At 45.7% G+C, this 21,956-nt stretch overlaps 1 protein-coding gene across 1 annotated transcript in view; it reads left to right on the top strand.

Annotated features, from left to right (window-relative positions):
• Positions 1 to 1,214: 1,214 nt before the first annotated feature.
• The window catches only part of MAPK4 (mitogen-activated protein kinase 4), a 75,715-nt gene continuing 54,973 nt past the window's right edge, over positions 1,215 to 21,956 (top strand). The window contains exon 1 of the mRNA XM_065890063.1: positions 1,215 to 1,760. Within this exon, the coding sequence (XP_065746135.1) occupies positions 1,215 to 1,760 (546 nt within the window). The remainder of the gene's footprint in view (positions 1,761 to 21,956) is intronic.

The raw sequence follows: 21,956 nt of genomic DNA, 5'->3' as shown, positions 1-21,956 counted from the left end.
CTCACAAAGGTCAGAGCTGATCATTGCCACCCACAGTTTGTGCATATTAACCTTCGGGGAGCAGGCATTTACATAAAAGGCATACCAGTTGATGATCTTATCAAATCAATCCATCTTCTCTCCTTTCCAGGGGAGCGCTGCACACAGCACGCGGTGTGGCTGGGCAGTGCAAAGCCTGGAATCCCCTGAGCAAGCAGTGTTTCAGCTGGCTGGACAGATCAAATAACACTTGGGCTGGTTAACAAAAGACACACAAGTGGGAAGGTGCTGGAAGCTGAAGTGTGGAAATTTACCCAACATTGTTTCTTTGACAGGAAAGGAGACTTGGTCTGAAAGATGCTGCGTTCCTGCCAGCCTCTCTGGGTCCAGCAGAATACTGTCTCATTCAAGATAGTGTGGATGAGGGGGTGACAGAGGATGCTGCCCACATCTGAAGCCTCCAGAGGATCCTGGCTGGACAGCTGAGCTGCCCTCAGGTCTGGGACTTCAGGTGTAACTTGGTGTAGAGCTCATGGAAGGTGCTTGGATTTCTCCAGCTTTCTTCACCAACGCTCAACAGACTGGTTTGGGTTTCAGAATCTAAGAGGAGCTGGTAGAAAGGAGAGCTGGCAGAGGTACAAAGAAGTCCCTACGAGCCTCTAGAATCCATTGTTGGGATCTCTTCATACTGCTCGGGACACAGAGGGCAGCTCCCAAGCTGCTGAGGGCTGTGATACCACTGAGCTTTGGACCATCGAAAGTAAACGAACACAGCTCAGCAGCAGCACCACATTTCAGCAAGAAGGAGCCTCTTTTAACAAAGGATTTAAAGGGGAGAGTTTCTGCATCTCTACTTTGTGGTCCATCATGATAGAGAACTTTACGTTCACATAGATAAGGAGACGGGTTTTTCTTTCCAAGATGCTATATTTGAAAGAATCATGAACCATTCTAAGCTTCCAGGGAGGAGCAGGATACATAGGAGTTGGTGGACAGCCTTCCCGGTACAGGTTAAGGAAACAGTCTGAGCCTCCAACTTCTGCAGCTCAGCGAGTATGGACATATGCCACTCTTGTCTCCAGGGAGCTGGTGGCAGTGACATCACCCGGAGAAAAAGCATCCCTCAGCCTTGGGACTTGACAGAATGAGGTGTGCTGGGGAAGCCACGAGCTGGGACTTGGCCTTTCCTGACTGCCCCTTCGTCCCACGGTCAGCCCCTGACCACTGAGCCAACGATGGCTGAGAAGGGCGACTGCATCGCCAGCGTCTACGGGTATGACCTTGGCGGGCGCTTCGTTGACTTCCAACCCCTGGGTTTCGGCGTCAACGGGCTGGTGCTGTCGGCCGTGGACAGCAGGGCCCGCCGGAAGGTGGCCGTGAAGAAGATCACCCTAAGCGACGCCCGCAGCATGAAGCACGCGCTCCGGGAGATCAAGATCATCCGCCGCCTGGACCACGACAACATCGTGAAGGTGTATGAGGTGCTGGGGTCCAAGGGTGCCGACCTGCAGGGCGAGCTGTTCAAGTTCAGCGTGGCCTACATCGTCCAGGAGTACATGGAAACCGACCTGGCACGCCTGCTGGAGCAGGGCACGCTGACGGAGGAGCACGCCAAGCTCTTCATGTACCAGCTGCTCCGAGGGCTCAAGTACATCCACTCCGCCAACGTGCTGCACAGGGACCTGAAGCCCGCCAACATCTTCATCAGCACGGAGGACCTCGTGCTCAAGATTGGGGATTTCGGGCTGGCGAGGATTGTTGATCAGCAGTATTCACACAAGGTATGTCTGTCCAGAATGGCTGATATGGGTGGTGCATGTAATCCTCAAGAATGCTCAGTGTTCAAGAGGGTATTCCTAGCTCCAATGGAATCAGAGGACTGGGGTCAGTATTGGGGGGAGGCTGGAGGGTGCTAGAAGGATCACGGGGCTGAAGTTGTTGTTGGGGGAGCAGGGAAGTTCTGGTTCTTAGTCTGGTCTAATGGTTCTGGCCGTTAGTCATGGCTGTGACCGATGACTCAAGGCCATACAAGCAGGGCTGGATTAGGTGATACAGCTCTAAACTCTATGGCTTTAAAATTGTGCTGCTGGGGAGTTCCTTGGTGGTTTAGTGGTTAGGATTCCGGGCTTTCACTGCTGTGGCTCGGGTTCAGTCCCTGGGTGGGGAACTGGGATCCCGCAAGGCATGCGGCGCAGCCAGAAAACAAAAACGAAAACGTTGTGCAGTTGGTGAATTTGCCTCTAGCACCCTCTTCTTCCTGCCATCCACCTAACCACCTACCCTGCCTACTTTCTGCTCAGGACTCCCTGGGAGGCTTCCCACCACTGGAATCTTTTGCTCTGGCTCATGTCAGCCCCTCCTCCCATCAAAGCTGCCCCCACTCTGTGTTCCATTCTCTCTGTCCGTGGACGGAGGCATAAACAGTGAATCTGATAAACTAACTCTCGGTGTACATTATCCAGCTAATGGCTCGGCTCTCCCAGGCCCCTGATGTACTAGCCCCCTAGTGTGACGCTAAAGCCACAGGTGCTGACCCCCCACGGGGTGGGCGGCTAAATGCTCCAGCAGCAGCAGAGATCAGAGCTGACCCGGCCACACTGACCCTTGTTCTCAAGGCCCCAGACCTCTTCTTACCTAATCCACTGTGCCCTTCAGGAACTGGGAGTCCTCTGAAATTCTATTCCCCTTACCTCCGTTCCTGCCACTTTACGGGAGTCTCTGAGCACCTCAGCCAGGCACCCCTCAACAGAGCTGTGGAGTGGCTGTGCTTTCCAGCCTCCTGCCCAAACTTTTGTATCATGAATTTTTACTAGAATGAATACATCCCTCAGGAAGTAGGTGCACCATAAACTGTTATCAGCCAAGGGGCTGGGGTGGGTGATGGGAGGGGAGGGGAGCTCTGACCTTGAACATGCTTCAGCTTTCTCTCTGAGGCCCCATTCCTCTGCTCTCCCTCGCCACCCTATTTGCCTGCAGCCAGGAGGTCACGGACAGCAAGAAACGTGCTGACCCGCCTGGTACAGCTGCAGCGGGGTGGGGGTGGGCGGAGCAGGGCTCCCTGTCCCACCCTGACTGGCTGGAACTTGGGGTCCAGCCCAGATTTCAGACCTCGAATCAGCCCAGCTGGCTCTAGTTCCCTGGTGCTGCCTTAACCGTGAGCTTGCCCTCTGTCCCCCCTCCTGCAGCCAGGCCATCTGTCAAAACTGACAGCCGACTCTGTAGGAAGGAATGTCCATGGTAAAAAAAAAAAAAAATCATGCCCTTCTGTCTTCCTAACTCCCTGTGCTTTGTCTCTTTCTTCTGAGGAACAATGACCCCAAACAACTGAACCAACGGTTTTAATCCAAATCAGTTCTTATTTGGTAAAGAGACCAGAGAATCCATGACACTCTTATTTCTGGGATGCACAAAACCACCTTCTGAATTGGAATAAACCAGTACATTTGGGAGTCATAATAGGACCTTCCTCGATGAAAGGGTCTGATTAGGTTAAGTGTTACAGGGAACGTGCGCAGGACAGCACGTGGTAAGCGTTTGGGAAAATCAGGGAAGGTGGTCACTGGGCCAAAGGCTGGCTGTGGCAGCAATTCTTAGGTGGTGTGTGGTTGTCTGAGAAGGTGATACTGTCTGAGGAGGCAGAGTCGCGGGCTCCCTTCTGACGGCACTGACTGCGGCGTGGACAGTCACCCTGTGCGAGCCTGCGTCACCCCATCTTTGACGAGGATGATAATATGCTCCCTGCCTGCCCTGCTGGCCTGTGGCTGTGAATCAAAATGGAACATGAAAGCAAAGCCCGTTGTAAAGTAGTAAGGACCCCATCCGTTCATCTAATGAGCGTCTACTGAGTACACAGGGCCCGGGCCCTATGCTGGGAGCCCGGGAGGAGCCCCAGGTTTACGGACCACCGCAGGTGGCTGTGCTCCTGTCACTCAGGGGTGGGGAGCCACCTCTCCATTTGGAACTTTCATTTTCCTGATGCAGAGGAATTCAGATGCTCTGACTTCCTCTTCCTGTGCTCTCTTCAGTAAAATTAGCCGTGGGAGGTTAAAAAAGAAATCACTGGAGCCAGCTACGATCCCAGTAGGTGTTCACATCAGCGCTGCGTTTGGCAGGTGTCCCGTGCCCCCACCTACTTCCTCCCCCATATACTTTCTGCTTTTACCTTCCTCCCTGCTCTGCCCCGAGTGATGACGAAAGCTTTATATTTGGTGCCTTTATTTATCTGATGTACATTTAAATCAGTTCTCATTTAATTCTCAAAATGCCGTGAGGCACTTCGGGCAAATGGTCCATTTTAAAATGGAGAGAATTGGCTTTCTCAAGATTACTTGGCTGACTGTGGCAGAAGGGACGTGAGAACTTGGCCTTCTTGTTTCTTGATGGATGACCTTTCTGTGTGCTGTCTCCTTCACGAAGGCTTTCTGGGTCTCCAGTTGGAATGAGTCATTCTTTCCTTTGAATTCCCCACCCCCTAACCTGGATCTTCTAGCGCCCACCATTCTCTGCTCTGTTTTACTGTGTGTGTGTCTGCGTCTTCCATGCTCTCCTAGGCTGAGAGCTCCTTAGTTCCTGATGGCCGTGTCATGTTCATCTTGGTTTCCTCCAGGGAGTCTAATCCTGTACCTGAGACATGGGCCCAGTTGATTGTGTTGACTGTCTTGAACTAATGGAAGAATTGTCATTGGTCAGCACGTCACAGATAGGAAGCTAGTTGGGCTCATTGATTCCATGTGCTTAGGAGGTTTGACTCTCAGAGAGAGAGCACGGCATTCTTCCAGCCAATGAATTGGTGGGAGTCAGACGTGTGCATCTGCTTTTCCTGGTGTGTTTGGAGGACAGTGCCTACCTGTGAACGGCTCTAAACTGACCCCTCCTAAAGTTGCATGGCTACCGTGCTTGCCTTGAAGAGGATCGCGCTCACCTGGGCTGCAGCTAGTGCCTTTGCGTGGGCCACAGCCCCTTGCCAGGGACGGGCTTTGTGATCTGACGGGGGGCTGGACTCGGATGCAGCAGCCGGAGTTCACTCTCCTCATTGTGACTTTCTCACGGGTGGACAGCAAGCCTCCTTCCCTTCCACATCCCCTCATCTAGCGCAGGGCCTGGCACAGGGTAGGCGTCCACTGTGTTTGTCTGGTAAACTAGGTGCCGGAGGAAATGGCCTTCTCTAATGAGCAGCTGGCAGCACTGGGGCTTTAAGTCACAGTCAGGGAGCATTCTGAGCACGTGTTCCCCTACCACACCATCCCAGGGGTGTTGGTCTTTGCAAGGCAGAGGGCAACTGGAGGCCCCGGTTGGCCCACACTGTCAGGAAGATGGCAGTGGGCGGCGATGGGGGTGCTCTGATGGCTCTCACTCAACAGACACGGTATAGAGGCCCCTGGTTTCTCTGTGTCATTAACTGCATGACCTCAGGCAAGTCCTTTTCTTGTATAGCTTACTCCCAGAATAAGAGATCTATAAGGAGACCTCCCAATCACCTTGTCCATTCCTTCCATTTCACAGATGGTAAAACTGAAGCCTAGGAAGGGGAAGAGACTTGCTCAAGACCACACGAGGAGTGGCTGAGCCAGGAGTGCAATGTCCAGTTTTCTCTGAGCTCCTTCTCAATTGTCTTATCTGCCAAATGGGGTCATCAGTTCCATTCTCCTTATTTCGCAGGATTCTTGTTAGAGTCACATGAAAGCGGGGATGTCAAGGGCTTTCAGACGTACAGGGAGCTAAATCTTGAACAGAACCTACTTGCCCAGTAGATGCCATGGTAACACCAGGCAGACACCTACATGTCAGTTTCCCCTCCACTGACATATGGACCCGGCTCCTGACGTGATGGCCAAAGGGTGAGTCGTGAGGTCCTACCTGATGGTGGCTGCCCAGCCTGTGGTCCTGTCATGAACCCCTTTCTGCCTGCCTCCTGGGCAGGCCTGCTAATTAGTTCCCTGTGTTTGTGTCAAGAAGAGGCAGCTGAAGGATCAGAGCATGTTTTCCATTGAATTTATCCTATTAGGAAGTAGATGGTCTCAAAAGAGAAAAAAAATGTAGTTTAAGACTTCACTAAGTCCTGTGTAAATTCTAAGACGTGTCAGGAGCCCCCAGAAGAGGGTGCAGAGGGCTGAGCAGCATGTTGACAGTCCGATTAGCTGTGTGAACGCGTCCCTTCAGGAAGGGGCCTGGGAGAGGGAACCACATTTTGTCCTTGCTGGGGCTGCCAGCGGACTTGCCTTTCCTGGGGGCAGTAAGCAGAAAAGCAAGCAAAGGAAAGAAAGCAAGAGTAAGAGGTTCATAAAGTATGTTTTGGTGGATCATTTGAGCAAGTCTAAGTTTTCTGCTAGGCTGGCCTGCCTTTGAGCCCTGACCCCTTTCTACTTCAGAACCCTGTCTTCTTACCTCATGGTTCATGATCAGAATGTTCTCACACTCTGCCTCCATATCACGAAGATTCCTTAGAGATCAACTAGTATGGTGGTCCTCAAAGTGTGGTCCTGGACCAGCAGCACCAGCTTTACCTGGGAACTCGTTAGGGATGCAAATTCTGAGGTCCCATCTCAGACCTACTGAATCGGAAACCCAGTGTGGGGCCCAGCAAGGTGTGGTTTAGCCTCCAGGTGATTCTGAGGCCTGTGAACTTCTAAGCATCACTGACCTGAAGATGTGGAGTAGCTTGTCTGTGGACAGAAAGCGGACGCCCCTGGTGTGTCTGCTGCTGCTTGCGGCCAAGGTTCTCAAACTTGAACACAGTGAAACAGACTAGGAACTCCTCCCAGGTAACACAAGTGTGTTTGAAGTAGGTATCTTAACCAGAAAGGATAGTTAATGGTGGGGATATAAGGCACTGTGACGATGAATCGTGAAGATTGTTTTAGGCAGCATGGCTTTTAGGGCCTCGGTCACATCACTTAGAAACTGCCTGGTCCACCATCCCTTGAGCTTGGCAGAAAGCTGTACAGACCAGGGAACTCCATCAATAGGAGTGTTGGTTCTGTTTAGGTTTTACTTTAACAACGAACGATGATTTTAGAAAACATGCTTTTCATCCTGGTGTAAACTACTTCACTAGATGTTATTTAAAGACAAGACCTTGCTTTCACAGTTCAGTGAGATTGAGTGTTTGATTGAGGGCTCAGCAAATTCCTGCAGTTTGGTAAGACTTGTGGTTCAAGGTCCCAAAGGAGGCAAAGAGGTACGTGATGGAGTATATATCAGCCAGCTTCCAGGGGCTTTGCACAGAGCTTTGATCAGCTGTGTTTATGCTGGTTAAATTGTGTCGATCAGCCCCACCGCCTGGCCACTCTGCCATCCTTTGATGGCTTCTTGTCTATCTCCCTCTGCCTAGGCAGACACACAGAAAGCTCCCCTAGAGCACGGATTCCCTTGAAACTGAACCTAGGAAGAGGAATGCCCATTTCTGTGGCTGAAATAGAGTCTTGGCAGCTGATCGACAGAATGTTCATTTGTTGTTCTGTGTGCCTGTTTTTTGCATGGTCTCCACCTTGAAGATGCAGGTCCCTAGGTGCTGGAAGGGAGGAAGGGCTTGCCTGAGATCCCAGAACAGGACTGGGGTCCACAGTGCTGGCTTTGGGAGAGGTCTAGCCACTCTCGAGAGCCAGGGTTCATGACAAAATGGGCTCATTGAAGGACAACTTGCTGAGGGCCCAGCTAGAAGTTCTTAAGCATGTTATTCCAAATCAGTGGAGCTGAAAAGATTTATTTAAAAGGCTATGAAATATCCCTTTTTAAAAGGGAAAAATATGACCTAGGGGATTAGAACAGAGGTTGTGCTAGAGAGTCAAGTGTCCCTGAACACTTAAGCCGACTTGGAAAAGCCAATTTTGTTGGCTTTCAGTGCATCCCCCTAGTTCCCACTGCAGCCCCGTCCCCAGGAGCAGGGTCTTCATTCTGTCCCTGGGCCTCCTGGGGTCCTCTTCTACCCACTCCCAGAACGCTACACCCAGGCCTCCCTTCCTGGGAAGCAACCCCACTTAGCTCCCGGGGTGATATTATAAATCATTAATAACTGGCATGGTTCAGGCACCAACCAATTAGAAAGGAAGCTGGCAGAGTCCTAAGGCAGGGTTCTGGAGGTGCCCTGCTTGCCAGAAATTGACCCTTTATTGCTGGATCATAGGGAGGTCTGGGAGTATCTGGGAATGAGACAAAGGTGATGAGCAAGGGAACCAGGGGCTTCAGCAGTAGCTATTTCCCAACCAGTTTGCAGGTATTTCATTGTTCTAACAGTTGGCCTAGCTGTACCAGTGCATACCAGTGCCTTCCTCTTCATGTCAAAGCTCACCCTTCCCACGTGCGTGTGGGTCTGGTTCTCCACTGGGGGTGAATGGTGGATTAAATAGTGCAAAGAGATCACTAGCTCCCTCCTTACTGTCAACACAAGCCTACTCACTCACCTACTCACAATTAAAGCTGCCACCTCCTATGGCAAGCTCCAAAGCTCCAGAAGAATTCAAGAAGCAGAAAGTCAGCCTTCCTGCTAGGATTGCTAAAGGAGGAGCTAGTATTTCACGCAGTACAGGCTTGCTGGGGACAAATTCTTTGTTTATCTAGAAAGTGTCTTTATTTTACTCTCATTTTAAAAGTTTGTTTGCCCGGGATACAAAACTCTGAACCTATGTATTTTTCTCTTTCAGTACTTAAAAAATGTCATTGCTTTATTTCCTATCCTTATTGTTTCTCAGAAGGTCTTTATTCGTATCATTGTTCCTCTGTGTGTAACGTCTTTCTTTCTCTGACTGCTTTCAACATTTTTTCTTGATCTTTAACTTTCAACAGCTTGACTGTGATGTGCACAAGTGTGGTTTTCTTTGTACTTATCCTATTTAGTTAATTCATTGAGCTTCTTGAATCTGCAAATTGATTTTTCCCCACCACATTTGGGACATTTTCAGAAATTATTTTTTCTGCCCCACCTTCTCTTCTCCTTCTGGGCTCTGATTACTATGTTACTCAGCTTGGTATCATCCCAAAAGATTGTCCAATCTTTTTTCTCTCTTTTTTTCAGAATGGGTAATTTCTATGGTCTGTCTTCAACTTCATTGACCCTTTCTTCTGCCATCTTTAATTTGCTGTTAAGCTCATTTGGTGAATTTTTCATTTTGGATACTCTACTTTTCTAGAATTTCTATTTGGTTCTTTTTTATAAGTTTCCACTTGTGTGCTGAGATTCCCCATCTTTTCACTCACTGAGACCATATTTTTCTTTAAGTCCTTGAACATATTTATAATAACTGCTTTAAATTCTTGCTAATTTGAACCTCTGGGACATCTCAGGATCTGTTTCCTATTTCCTTTTTTTCTCTTGAATTTGGGTCACTTTTTCCTCCACATTTCTAGTAATTTGGGGGTGTTTGTGGATATTACTGTTGATACTCTGAAAGAAACTTGAATGATATTGTCTTCCTTTAATGAGTGTTGAATTTTGTTCTGACAGGGAGTTAATTTACTGATGGTAAATTGTGGAATCCTTGATCCTGTTAAGGCTTGGTTTTATGCAGGCCTAGAGGGGATTTTACTCCGAGCAAGATACTTACTCCTATGGTATGACCTTTCTGTTGTCTCACTTGAATGCCTAGAATGTTAACAAGGCATTTTCCCTCTGGCTGGACTGAAACTCCTATGTATCCAATGTTTCTGCAACCTCTACTATCCCTGTTCTGCTATTAGTACCAAAGTAACTACTCTCTGTTAGACCTCACCCTGTGTATATGCAGACCGGCCCTCATCATATGCAGACCAGCCCTCAGCCAGAGATCTGTGGGGGAACCCCCTACAAACTTCTGGGCCCCTACCCTATGAAGCTTCTTCTTCTCCAGTATCCTGCCCCACCGGCTCCAGTGCTTCTGAAGCCCTGGACTCTACCTCCTCAAGTCAGTAGGACAAACATGTTCTGCTTTGTTCCACCTCCCTGTGTTATGGTTGGGAAATCTACCCAGGCAGAGTGCCAGGGTGAAGATGAAGCTCACCTTATGGGTTTGCTTCCCTTCTCTCAGGGATCCTGCACAGCCTATTGCCCAATGACTGAGAACTGCTATGTATGTTTGTTTAGTTTTATAGTTGCTTTCAACGGGAGGGAAAATCCAGTACTTGTTACTCCATCATGATCAGAAATGGCCAGTGCTAACATTTAATGATGTAATGGTCTGTGTGGCTGAACATCTTTTAATGCTAGCTTGTAAGCACCTTGGAGGAAGTGTTGATGACGTACTTATCTCTGCCTCCCTGTAGCATGCTTAATGAATATTATTAAATGGAATTAAGTGGAGAGTCTGGGAGATAAGTGTTGAATTATATGCTACTCCTTCCTTTATACCTAGGAGATGTGCTGGGAAGGAAACTCCTTTCAGATAGCATCTTCAGTCTTGGTGGGAAAGATCCCAATTGCTCTATTCCTGGCTCCAGTCTCTCTACTTGGGAACTCCAAGGGTGTAAATGTCTCAGGAACATGACACTGTCTTATTCTATAGGCAGATATTCCTGTGTTTATACTGAAGAAGAAAGGTTAGAAAATGCGATCAAACCCTTTTAAATTTTCTCCTGAAATGTGTTTTTTTTTCTTCATCTTTTACTTTGGTAGCCTGTTAAGAAGACAGTACTATAGAAATAGAAGGCTTGAGGGGAGTATCATATTGATTGCTATGTTTATCCTTACTTTCATGGGTAGCTTATAATTCAGTACCACACTTCTGGGAGCTGGGAGAGACCAGTCCTTATCTCTAGCCTCATTTGCTGCCACCCCACTCATCTTGTGCTGTGATATCACTGACTTGTCAACATTCGCTGGAAAATGCCATACTTGGTGACAGCTCTAGTCCCACACACTGTTCCCTTTGCTCCCACATAAACTCCTACTTATCCCTGCAGACTCCACTTAAAAGCCCCACCTCTGTAAAGCTTCACCAGCTTCCCAGGGGAGAGTTAATCACACCTTCCTCTGGTTTTCCACAGCAGTCCTCCCCACACTATTGTGATTATTTGTTTGTGATCTAATATGTTTATGATTATGCCTCTTCCCCCAATAGACAGTAGGGCCCTTAGGAAAGAGTATGAATCTCATTCATCTCTGTCGTCCTAGCAACAAGCACAGTATCTGACATATACGTGCTCATTAAATGCTTACTGACTAAATGCCTTTCCACTGAATCAAGCATGATCCTCAAGAACCTCCCAGGATAAAGTATAATTTCTCTTCTTCAGGCAGTTTTCAAATATCTGAAGTCATCTACCATGTCCCTCTAAATCTCTGGAGCCTAGAACTCCTTTGTCTTTACACAATAATATTTAGGTACTGTTCTAAGTGCTTGAAAGGTGTAGACCTATTTAGTCTTCATAACAACAATGTAATATGAATAATAATAATAAGTGCTGCTGTTCCCATTTTACAGATGAATACACTGAGGCACAGAGAGTAACTTGTCCAAGGTCCCCCAGCTAGTAAATGGCAGAGTTTGATTTCAAAGCCCAATAGAATAGCCACCTAATAGTGGCTTCAGGTCATGCTTTTTCCACTGAGCATACTGCCTTGTTGACTATTTAGATGACAGTGTTTCCAGAGGTCACACTATCCTGACTGTCCTTTCACTGACCTCCTCCTACTTATTAGACCCCAGAGGGAGGGTGACATCTCTGCTCCATAAATGACTCACTGCTCATGCTGTTGGTATTTTGAGGGGCAACCATGTCACTCTACTGGCTCATATTGAGATCGTACCCAACTTCCGTTCAGTTTTGTATTCCCTATTTTACATTCATATCATTGATTTTTAGTCCTAGTACAAGACTTTACCCTTCTCCCTGACAAGTTTCATCTGCTTGGCTTCAGGCAAATATTCCAACCTGACAAGATCGTTTTGGATCTTTGTTCTATCACATAATCTTATCCCATACAGCTTCACAATTCACAAGCCTATCTTCTATGACTTCACCCATATCACCAGTTTTAAAATGTGTGAAGAGATTCGGTGAAAGGCTTCATCTTATGGCCACCAGACTCCTCCCTCCAGGGTGACACTGACCCTAAGCCAGAATTCTTCGGGTTTAGTTGCCCAACCAGTTGTGAATTTACATAATTATACAGTGGTCTGACCCATGTTTCTTCATTGTCCGCAAAGATGTCCTATGAGATTTAGCTAAATGCCTTATTTAGTTTCGGGAACATTGTCTATAGAATCCACTCCTTCTACCTCTGTACAATTTCAAACTCATCCCAGAGTAAAAAATCCCAGTTCAAGCTGCATGACCAGCTGTGATTCCTAGATACACAGAACTCAGATATTGGCAAACACTACCTCTTTGCTTAGAGAAAACATGATACATGAAAATTTAAACTTAACAAATTTGTGTTGGAGGTTAGTGTATGGCTAAATAAACTATGTTCATCCACTGAATGGAAAGTTATACAACCATTTTCAATGGTGATTTTGAAGAGTTTACAATAACATAGAAACTCTTTATGTAATACTGATTAGGTTTAAAAAGCAAGATACAGAATTGGATAGCTGGTATGATCATAAGTTTAAAACAAGGAGAAAAGAATGACATATAAAAAATAGACTAGAAGTAGAAACTCCAAAATGCTAATGATTCGACTACACATGGCTTTTCCTTCTTTTTACTTTTCTATAATTCCAGAAAAAGTACAGCATGAACATGCATAATTTTATCACAGTAACCTTTTCAGGTAGGAAGTTGGGGAAGTTTGCTGGGTGGGAAGAGTAAGTTTACATGATGTTTATTGCAGAAAGTGGTAAACTGAGATTATTTGGTCCCTAAGAGAGCAGGGTCAAACACAGTGGCATCTGGCCCAAGAGCCTGTGCATGCTGACCCTCGACTGTATTCTACCTTGAGGTGCCCATCGTGTTGCATGTGTAGATCTTACCTCCTCACCCAGAGTGGCAGCCCTGCCTTGGCCGCTGTCTCCATGGGAACATGGGACAGGCTCTTCTGGGTGTGCCATGCCCCTGGGAAGCAGGACCACCCTCCTCATAGGTGGGGTGGGCATACACTGACTGCTACCATGGGACCCTGAGCAAGTTATGTAACCTGCCTCTGGCTGGCTCCATCCTCTCATGATACTAGATTCTACTTCAAGGGCTGTGTGAGGAGTAGAGGAGATGATGTGTGTGATGTGTGTGTCAGCCATCTGGGGAGCACTTGGTTAATATTAGCTCTTTTTTTTTTTTTAACTATGATTATGAATCACCATTGGAGGGAGTTCTGATACCTGAAATTCAACCACTAATGATGCCGAAACCCAGCCTCTGTGCACTGGTGCCGAATCAAATCTCAGAGGCAGAGTTTTGGGTGAAGTAGAAAAGAATAGCTTTATTGCTTTACCAGGCAAAGGGGGACACAGCAGGCTCATGTCCTCAAAACTGTGTGTCCCAACCTGGGGGGGGATTTGGTGAGTTTTATAGCAATTGTTCAAGGGTGAGGTTGCTGATAAGGATCAGGTTATGTGCAGGGCCTGCATTCCTTTAATCTGGGATGAGCTTGATGAGCTTCTGTGGTTCTCGAGGTTATGAGACTATAACCTTCTCTCTGGAATGAAGAATGCTTCATCAAGTGATTAACATCTTCCATTTGTTGGAAGTTTCAGTTCTGCAGAAGAGCTCAAAGATATTGTTATGTGTATCCCTTGAGGCAGAACCAGGACCCTGCCCCAAGGCTGCACTATTGCTTCTTGACTGCTCCTCCCTTGTCTCTGCATCCCCTCCCTTCCCTGATTAGCAACTGTTTGAACCTGCCCTTTGGAACTCAGGGAAAGTCACAGAGGCTGAAGCCTATTCCTATTCCCTACAAACAAGAAATGGGGTACACAGACTTCTGTGCCCAGGAGCCCCTCAGGGTCCTGCTCAATTTCACTAACAGTACATTTTATTGAAGCAGTTGACCATGTTTTAGTTTCTCTTCTAAGATACAAACTGAAGGAATGAAGAAGAGGGGGAACAAGTCAGAAAGCCTTTATTTGAATGAACTTATGAAAATGGATGGATTAGGAAGCAGTGTGCTGGGGGAAGTGTGTTTAACCCACAAGGGGACCAGAATAGGGAGCCTCCTGTCTTAATTTTGACACTTTGGCAATTTAGCCAAAGACTGATTCTAGTACTGAGGTTATACGCTAAGAGTGATATTCAAAATACTTAATAATTTCTAAGGTTTGGGACCAACCAATCAGAACTGCCATCGGTGATGACCCATCAGGATGGGTCCTGGCTACTGCTGCACACCTCACCCTACAAAGCCTGGAGAGCAGGGCCTGGCCTCTCCAGAGGTGCTCATTTAGGTGTCCGCCAGTGACTCCACATCCAGACAGGCAGAGCAGCAACTGAGAGCCAGGCCCTTGTCCCAGAGCTGCCCCGCACTTATTCCTGCTTCCTTCTCTCTCGTCCATGATACCATGTTTGCCCTCTGCTCTCCAACACACACCTGGCAGCAGGAAAAGTGAAGCCATTCCTTAGTCTCCCTTCTGGGCCATGCTGGCCCCTCCTGTGTCCCCAGATGACCTGGACATCAGGTTTCCAGGATGTTGGGGCCTCTAGAGTGCGGCCATGAAGATTTTATTGTTGCACCTTCTACACGGAACTACTACCATCTGCAGAAACCATGCATCCTCCTGATGGTAAGCTCAGTTAAGCAGTTGTGATATGCAGGACTTTTCCCATTTTCAACCCCTACCCCAATTATTTTGGAGTTGGAGTCACAGTTCCCTGTGTGGGAGAGCAAACCCAGGAGCACAGAATGACCGGACTGGTCTGGCTTCACAGGCGTGAGGAATTACCATGGTGGAAAGAGGTTGTCCATAGATCACGTGATGAATGCAGAGGAGTCTCCAGCTGGGAAGACTGAGTTTGTAAGTCTGGTTGTCTTTGGCTTTTTGTGTGAGCTCTGTTCTGTGCTCACCCTGTGCTGCCCTCAACCCTGACCCCAACCAATTCGCATATGCTGGGTGGGTCAGACGCTAATGAGAGTGTGTGAAGAGCCAATGGCTACTCTAGTTGGGGAACCAATATCATGATATCTACCCTGAAAATTTTCCTGCAGTTCACAATAGTACACCTTGGGGGTACTTTCCCATCAATGATAACTCTGGATCCTCACACCAACCCTCTGAAGGAGGCAGGGCACATGAATTATTGTTCTCACCTGACAGCTGAGGACTAGGGAGCCCCTGGGGTTGAGGGGCTTATCTAAGACCCACTACCAATAAGCAGCAGAGCTGGACCAGACCTGCCCCCAGGGACCAGGAGCAGCTGATGCAACTGGGCTCAGCTTCAGAACTTGAGAACTCCCCTGCTACCTTCCATGATGAGATGAGGGAAGAGTCACGAAACAGGGGCCACTTGCTTCTGCTTTCTCATGAGGACATGTGGAGAACAGAGCAGTTCTGTGACCTTCCCTGTGCCCCACAGTGGGCAGAGATGGAGCCAGGACAGGAAATGATGATCCCTGTGTCCTTGGCCCTCCCTTCTTCTCTCTATGGGTCCCCACCTTCCCACGTCCCTGCTGCTGTCCCCCAGCACTCCCACACACCCTCTCCCTCCATCTCTCCCCACTGGAAACTTACTGAAGCCCAGGACCTGCTTCCTTGGCACACAGGCTCCCACCGAGGGACCCAAAGCTCCCTGCTCCAGCATTCAGCCAGCTGGAAAAGGGCTACCAGCTAGCGTATCTCTTTCAGTAGAACACTGGTTTATATTTGCCTTTAAACTCTCTTTTTAAACAATTTTATTGAGATATTCTCAACATACCATACAATTCACCCATTTAAAGTGTACAATCCAATGGCTTTTAGTATATTCACAGAGTCACGCATCTATCCCCAGAATCAATTTTAAAGCATCCTCATTACCCCAAAAAGAAACCTCACCCACCTGAGTCATCATCCCCCAAAGTCTCCATCCCCCCAATCCTAGGCAACCAAGAAATCTACATTCTTTCTCTATAGATTTGCCTGTTCTGGACATTTTATATAAATAGAATTGTGCAATATGTGATCCTTTGTGACTGGCTTCTTTTACTTAGTGTTTTCAAGGTCCATCCACGTGGTGGAAGGTTTTAGTACTTCCTTTCTTTTTACTGCCAAATAACATTCCATTGTATGGACATACAACATTTTGCTTACCTATTCCTCAGCTGATGGATATTTGGGTTTCCACTTTGGGGCTATCAGGAATAATGCTGCTATGAACATTCATGCACAAGTTTTTGTGTTTACAGAGGTTTTCATTTCTCTTGGATGTAGACATAGGAGTGGAATTACTGGGTCATATGATATTGTTTGAGGAAATACCAGGATGTTTTCCAAAATGGCAGTACTATTTTACATTCTCAACAGCAATGTATGAGGGCTCAATTTCTCCAAATTTTCACTCACCCTTGAGATCTTCTGTTTGTTTCTATCCTAGCTATCCTAATGGGTGTGAAGTGGCATGTCAACTGTGGTTTTGATTTCCATTTCCCTGATGGCTAATGATGTTGAACATCTTTTCATGTGTTTATTGGCCATTTGTACAACTTCTTTGGGGAACTGTCTATTCATATCCTTTGCCCATTTTTAATTGGTTTTTTACAACAGAATTGTATAAGTTCTTTATATATTCTAGATACAAGTCCCTTATCAGATAAATGATTTGCAAAAAATTTTCTTCCATTCTTTGGGCTATCTTTTTACTTTCTTGGTGTTACCCTTTGAAGCACAAATGTGTTTCATTTTGATATCCAGTTTATATATTCTTTCTTTTCTTGCTATTGCCTTTGGTGTCAAAACTAAGAAACCATTCCCTAATCCAAGGTCATGAAGATTTAACCCATGATTCCTTAAAGTTTTATAGTTTTAGCTCTTACATTTGGGTCTTTGATGCATTTTGAGTTAATTTTTGTATAAGGTATGAGATAGAGGTCCAACTTCTTTCATATGTCTCTCCTTATGTCAGTACTACACCATCTTGATTACTGAAGTTTTGTATAAGTTTTGAAATCAGGAGTGTGAGTCTGACAACATTGTTCTTTTTCAAGGTTGTGTTGACTATTCAGGTCACAAAAAGGATATAGTCCATAATATGGATGAATCTTGAAAGCATTATGCTAAGTGAAAAGCAGCCAGTCACAAAAGGCCACATATTATATAATTCCTTTTATATGAAATGCACAGAATAAGCAAATTCATAGAGACAGAAAATAAATTTGGTGCCAGGGGCTAGATGTTGGGAAAAAATAGAGTGTGACTTCCAATAAGTATGAGGTTTTATGTTTGGGTGATAAAAATGTTCTTGCATTAGATAGTAATGATGATTGGCAAGATTGTACAATGTACTAAAAACCACTGGATTCTTAAATAGTGAATTTTATGATATGTCAATTATATCTCAAAAAATTAATAAATAGATAATTTGAACATCACTATATTTCTGAAAGAAGTTAAATTTTTAGTTAAAAACCTTCCCACAAAGAAAACTCCAGGCCCAAATAGCTTCATAGGTGAATTCTACCAAATATTTAAGTACCAATTCTACAAACTCTCAAAAAACTGAAGAGAAGGGACTACTTCCCAATTTATTCTAAGCATTACTGTGAAGCAAAACCTGACAAAAAACATGACAAGAAATGAAATATCTCCCATTAACACAGATGCAAAATTTCTAAACAAAACTTTAGCAAGATATAAAAAAGGAAATGCACATCAGTCAAGTATGTCTTCTCTCAGGAATGCAAGTTTGGCTTCCTATTTGAAAGTCAATGTTATAACCATTTGGGGAAATGATTTGGCAGTGTCCTTAAAAGTTAAACTTACATCTACCATATGATTCAGACGTTCCACTTCTATATATTTACCCAAGAGCAATGAAAACATATGTCCGTACAAAGCCTTGTGTGTAGATGTTCATAGCAGCTTTCTTTTCATAGAGAAAAACTAGAAGCTACCCAGATGTTCATCAACATCCATGTGAACAAACTGTGGTATATCCATACAATGGAATTACTACTCAGCAACAACAGGCAATGAACCATTCACAACAGTTTGGATGGATCTCAAAATAATTATGCTGAGCAGAAGAAGCCAGACCAAAATGAATGAATGAAGCAAATACTATAAGACTCCATTTATACAGTATTCTAGAAAAGGTAAGCTAATCTGTAGTGACAGAAAACAGATTAATGGTTGCCTAGGGAATGGAGAGAGATTATAAAGGGACATCAGGAAACTTTTGTGGGTGATGCATATGTTCATTATTTTGATTGGTGATGGTTTCACAGATATAAGTATATAAACTTATCAAAACTGTACACTTTAAATATGTACAGCTTGTATTTCATTTATACCTCAAAGATGTTTTAAAGTGAAAAATCTTGGGACATCGGCCTAGATGGTGGAATAAAGAACCTGAGCTCACCTCCTCTCACAGACACACCAAAATCGCAACTATCTGCAGAACAACCATTGAAAAAGACCAGAACCTACCAGAAAAGATCTTCTACAACTAAAGACATAAAGAAGAGTCACAACAAGAAGGGTAGGAGGGCCAGACTCCCAATAAAGTGTCATACCCTGGGGTGGGCAACACACAAAATGGAGGATAATTACAATTGCAGAGGTTCTCCCAGAGTAGTGAGAGGTCTGAGCCCCATATTGGGCTTCCCAGCCCAGGGGTCCTGCACCAGGAAGATGAGCCCCCAGAACATTTGGCTCTGAAGGGCCCCAAGGCTTAATTTTGGGAGTCCTAGAGGGCTGGGGGAAACAGAGTCTTCACTCTTAAAAGGGTGCACACAAAATCTCACACTCCGGGACCCAGAGCAGAAGCAGTAATTTTGACAGGCACCTGGGTCAGACCAACCTGCTGATCTTGGAGAGTCTCCTGGAGCAGCAGGAGGCAACTACAGCTCACCCTGGGGACATAGAAACTGGTGGCATCCATTTGGGGGAGCTCCTTCTACCACGTGGATACTGGTGCTGGCAAGAGCCATTGTGGAATCCTCCTTCTAGCTTGTTAGCTCAGGACCCAGCCTGCTCTGGGCCAACAGCCCACAGGCTCCAGTGCTGGGATGCCTCAGGCCAAACAACTAACTGGGCAGGGACACAACCCCACCCATCAACAGACAGCCTGCCTTAGACCCCACCCCCCACCCACCCCCCAAGCCCACAGCTGCCCCTGGACACAACCCTGCCCACCAGAGGGCCCAGGACCCAGCTCCACCCACCAGTGGGCGGGCACCAGCCCCAGAATCCCCTGGACCCTGGCCCTGCCTTCCAGAGAGCCTGCTCTAGACTCTGGACCAGCCTCACCTACCAGGGGGCAGACACAAGACACAAGAAATCTACAATCCCACAGCTTGAGGACCCAACCCCCCCACAAGCAAGCCAAATCCTGACCTGGGACTGGCTGGACCCTGGCCCTGCACACTTGAAGCAGGTCAGTACAAGCTTCAGGATACCTCAGACCCTGTACCCAACTGTGTCTGGAACCAGCTCCACCCACCTGTGATCTGACACAAGCTCTGGGACCCCTGGGCCCTGTAATCAGACTGCAGGACCCAGCTCTGCCTGCCAGTAGGCTGGCACTAAGCCCAGGATCTGGCTTCACCTGCCAGTAGATGGACAACAGCCCCGGAGTATTCTGGACCCTGACTCTGCCCACCAGTGAGCCAGCACTAGTGCCAACCCCCACACAGGGTTCCACAATCTGCCACCTCATGACCGGGTCCTGCCAACCAGCAGCTGGCAGCCTCTGCACAAGGCAGGGCCTGGCAACCAACTGGACCAGGGACAACCAAGCCTACCACACCACTCACATAGTCAGCCTGCCATAACAGAAGGACCCACGCAGCCTTCATAGGGTAACCAGAGGGGCCCGCACTGCTGGGATGCACAGGATATCTCCAATAAAGGCCACTTCTCCAAGGTCAGGAAAGGTAACCACCTGCTGGATACATAAAAATAAACAAAGAAAAAAACCCAGCAACCTAGGCAAAATGAGGCAACAGAAGAACATGTTCCAGATTAAGGAACAAGATAAAAAAGCCCAGAAGAATAAGTGAAGTAGAGATATGCAGTCTACCCAAGGAGGAGTTCAGGGTAGTGATCATAAAGATGATCAAAGAACTTGGGAGAAGAATGGATGCACAGAGCAAGAACTTAGAAGGGTTTTGTTTGTTTGTTTGTTTTTACAAAGAATTAGAAAATATAAAGAACAGATAAAGAATATAATAACTGAAATGAAAAATGCACTAGAAGGAATCAACAGTAGACTAAATGATATAGAAGAATGGATCAGTGAGCTGGAATACAGACTAGTGGAAATCACTGATGCTGAACAGCAAAAAAGAATGAAAAGAAATGAGGACAGTTTAAGAGACCTCTGGGACAACATAAAGTGCACTAATATTCATGTAATAGGGGTCCCAGAAGGAGTAGAGAGAGAAAGGAGCTGAGAACATATTTGAAGACGTAATAGCTGAAAACTCCCCTAACCTGGGAAAGAAACAGACATCCAAGTCCAGAAAGGGCAGAGAGTCCCAAACAGAATTAACCCAAAGAGAAACACAAGACCCATTGTAATGAAAATGGCAAAAATTAAAGATAAAGAGAATATTAAAAGCAATGAGGGAAAAGCAACAAATAACATACAAGAGAACTCCCATAAGGCTATCAGCTGACTTTTCTGTAGAAATTCTGCAGGCCAGAAGGGAGTGTCATGATATATTTAAAGTAATGAAAGGGGAAATCCTACAACCAAGAATACTCTACCCAGCAAGGCTCTCATTCAGATTTGGTGAAGGGATCAAAAGCTTTACAGAAAAGCAAATGCTAAAAGAGTTCAACATCAAACCAGCTTTACAAGAAATGTTAAAAGACCTTCTCTAAGAGGGAAAAGAAAAGGCCACAACTAGAAACATGAAAAAATATGAAAGGAAAAATCTCATTGATAAAGGCAAACATACATTAATGATAGAAGATCAACCACTTATAAAGCTAGTAGGCAGGTGAAAAGACAAAAGTAGTAAAATCATCTATATCCACAATAAGCAGTTAAGGGATACACAAAACAATTAGATGTAAAATATGATATCAAAAACAGTAATCATCAGGGGAGGAGAGTACAAATGCAGGGTTGTTAAAATGCATTTGAAATTAAGAGATCAGCAACTTAAAACTATTACATGTGTATAGAGATTGCTATACATAAACCTCATGGTAACCACAAACCAAAATCTATAGTAGCTTTACACACAAAAAAAGACAAAGGAATCCAAACATAACACTTAAGACAGTCATCAAATCACAAGAGAACAAAAGAAGGAACAAAAAAGACGTACAAAAACAATCCCAAAACAATTAACAAAATGGCAATAAGTGCAAACATATCAATCATTACCTTAAATGTAAATGGACTAAATGCTCCATTCAAAAGACATAGAGTGGCTGAATGGATACAAAAACACGACCTGTATATATGCTGCCTATAAGAGATTCACTTCAGATCTAAAGACACAGACTGAAAGTGAGGGGATGGAAAAAGGTATTCCATGCAAATGGAAATCAAAAGAAAGCTGGGTAGCAATACTTATATCAGATAAAATACAGTAAGTCCCCTACATACAGACCTTCAAGTTGTGAACTTTCAAAGATACGAACATGCCCCTGTATGCCAGCTGTTGCACAGTACTACTGTACACTTCAAGGTACTGTACTGTAGATTAAAAATGTTTTCTTTTTTGTGTGTGTTTGTTGTTTATGTATTATTTGTGTAAAAAGTATTCTAAACCTATTACAGTACAGTACTATATAACCTATTTCACAATTGTTGGCTACCTAGGCTAACTTTGCTGGACTTACAAATAAATTGGACTTATGAACATGCACTCAGAATGGAACTTGTTCATATGTAGGGGACTTGCTGTAGACTTTAAAATAAAGACTGTTACAGGAGACAAAGAAGGACATTACATAATGATCAAGGGATCAATCCAAGAG

The sequence above is a fragment of the Phocoena phocoena genome, chromosome 13 (genome assembly GCF_963924675.1).
Source record: "Phocoena phocoena chromosome 13, mPhoPho1.1, whole genome shotgun sequence".
NCBI classification, from domain to species: Eukaryota; Metazoa; Chordata; class Mammalia; order Artiodactyla; family Phocoenidae; genus Phocoena; species Phocoena phocoena.
This window is presented reverse-complemented; position numbering and strand designations above follow the sequence as displayed.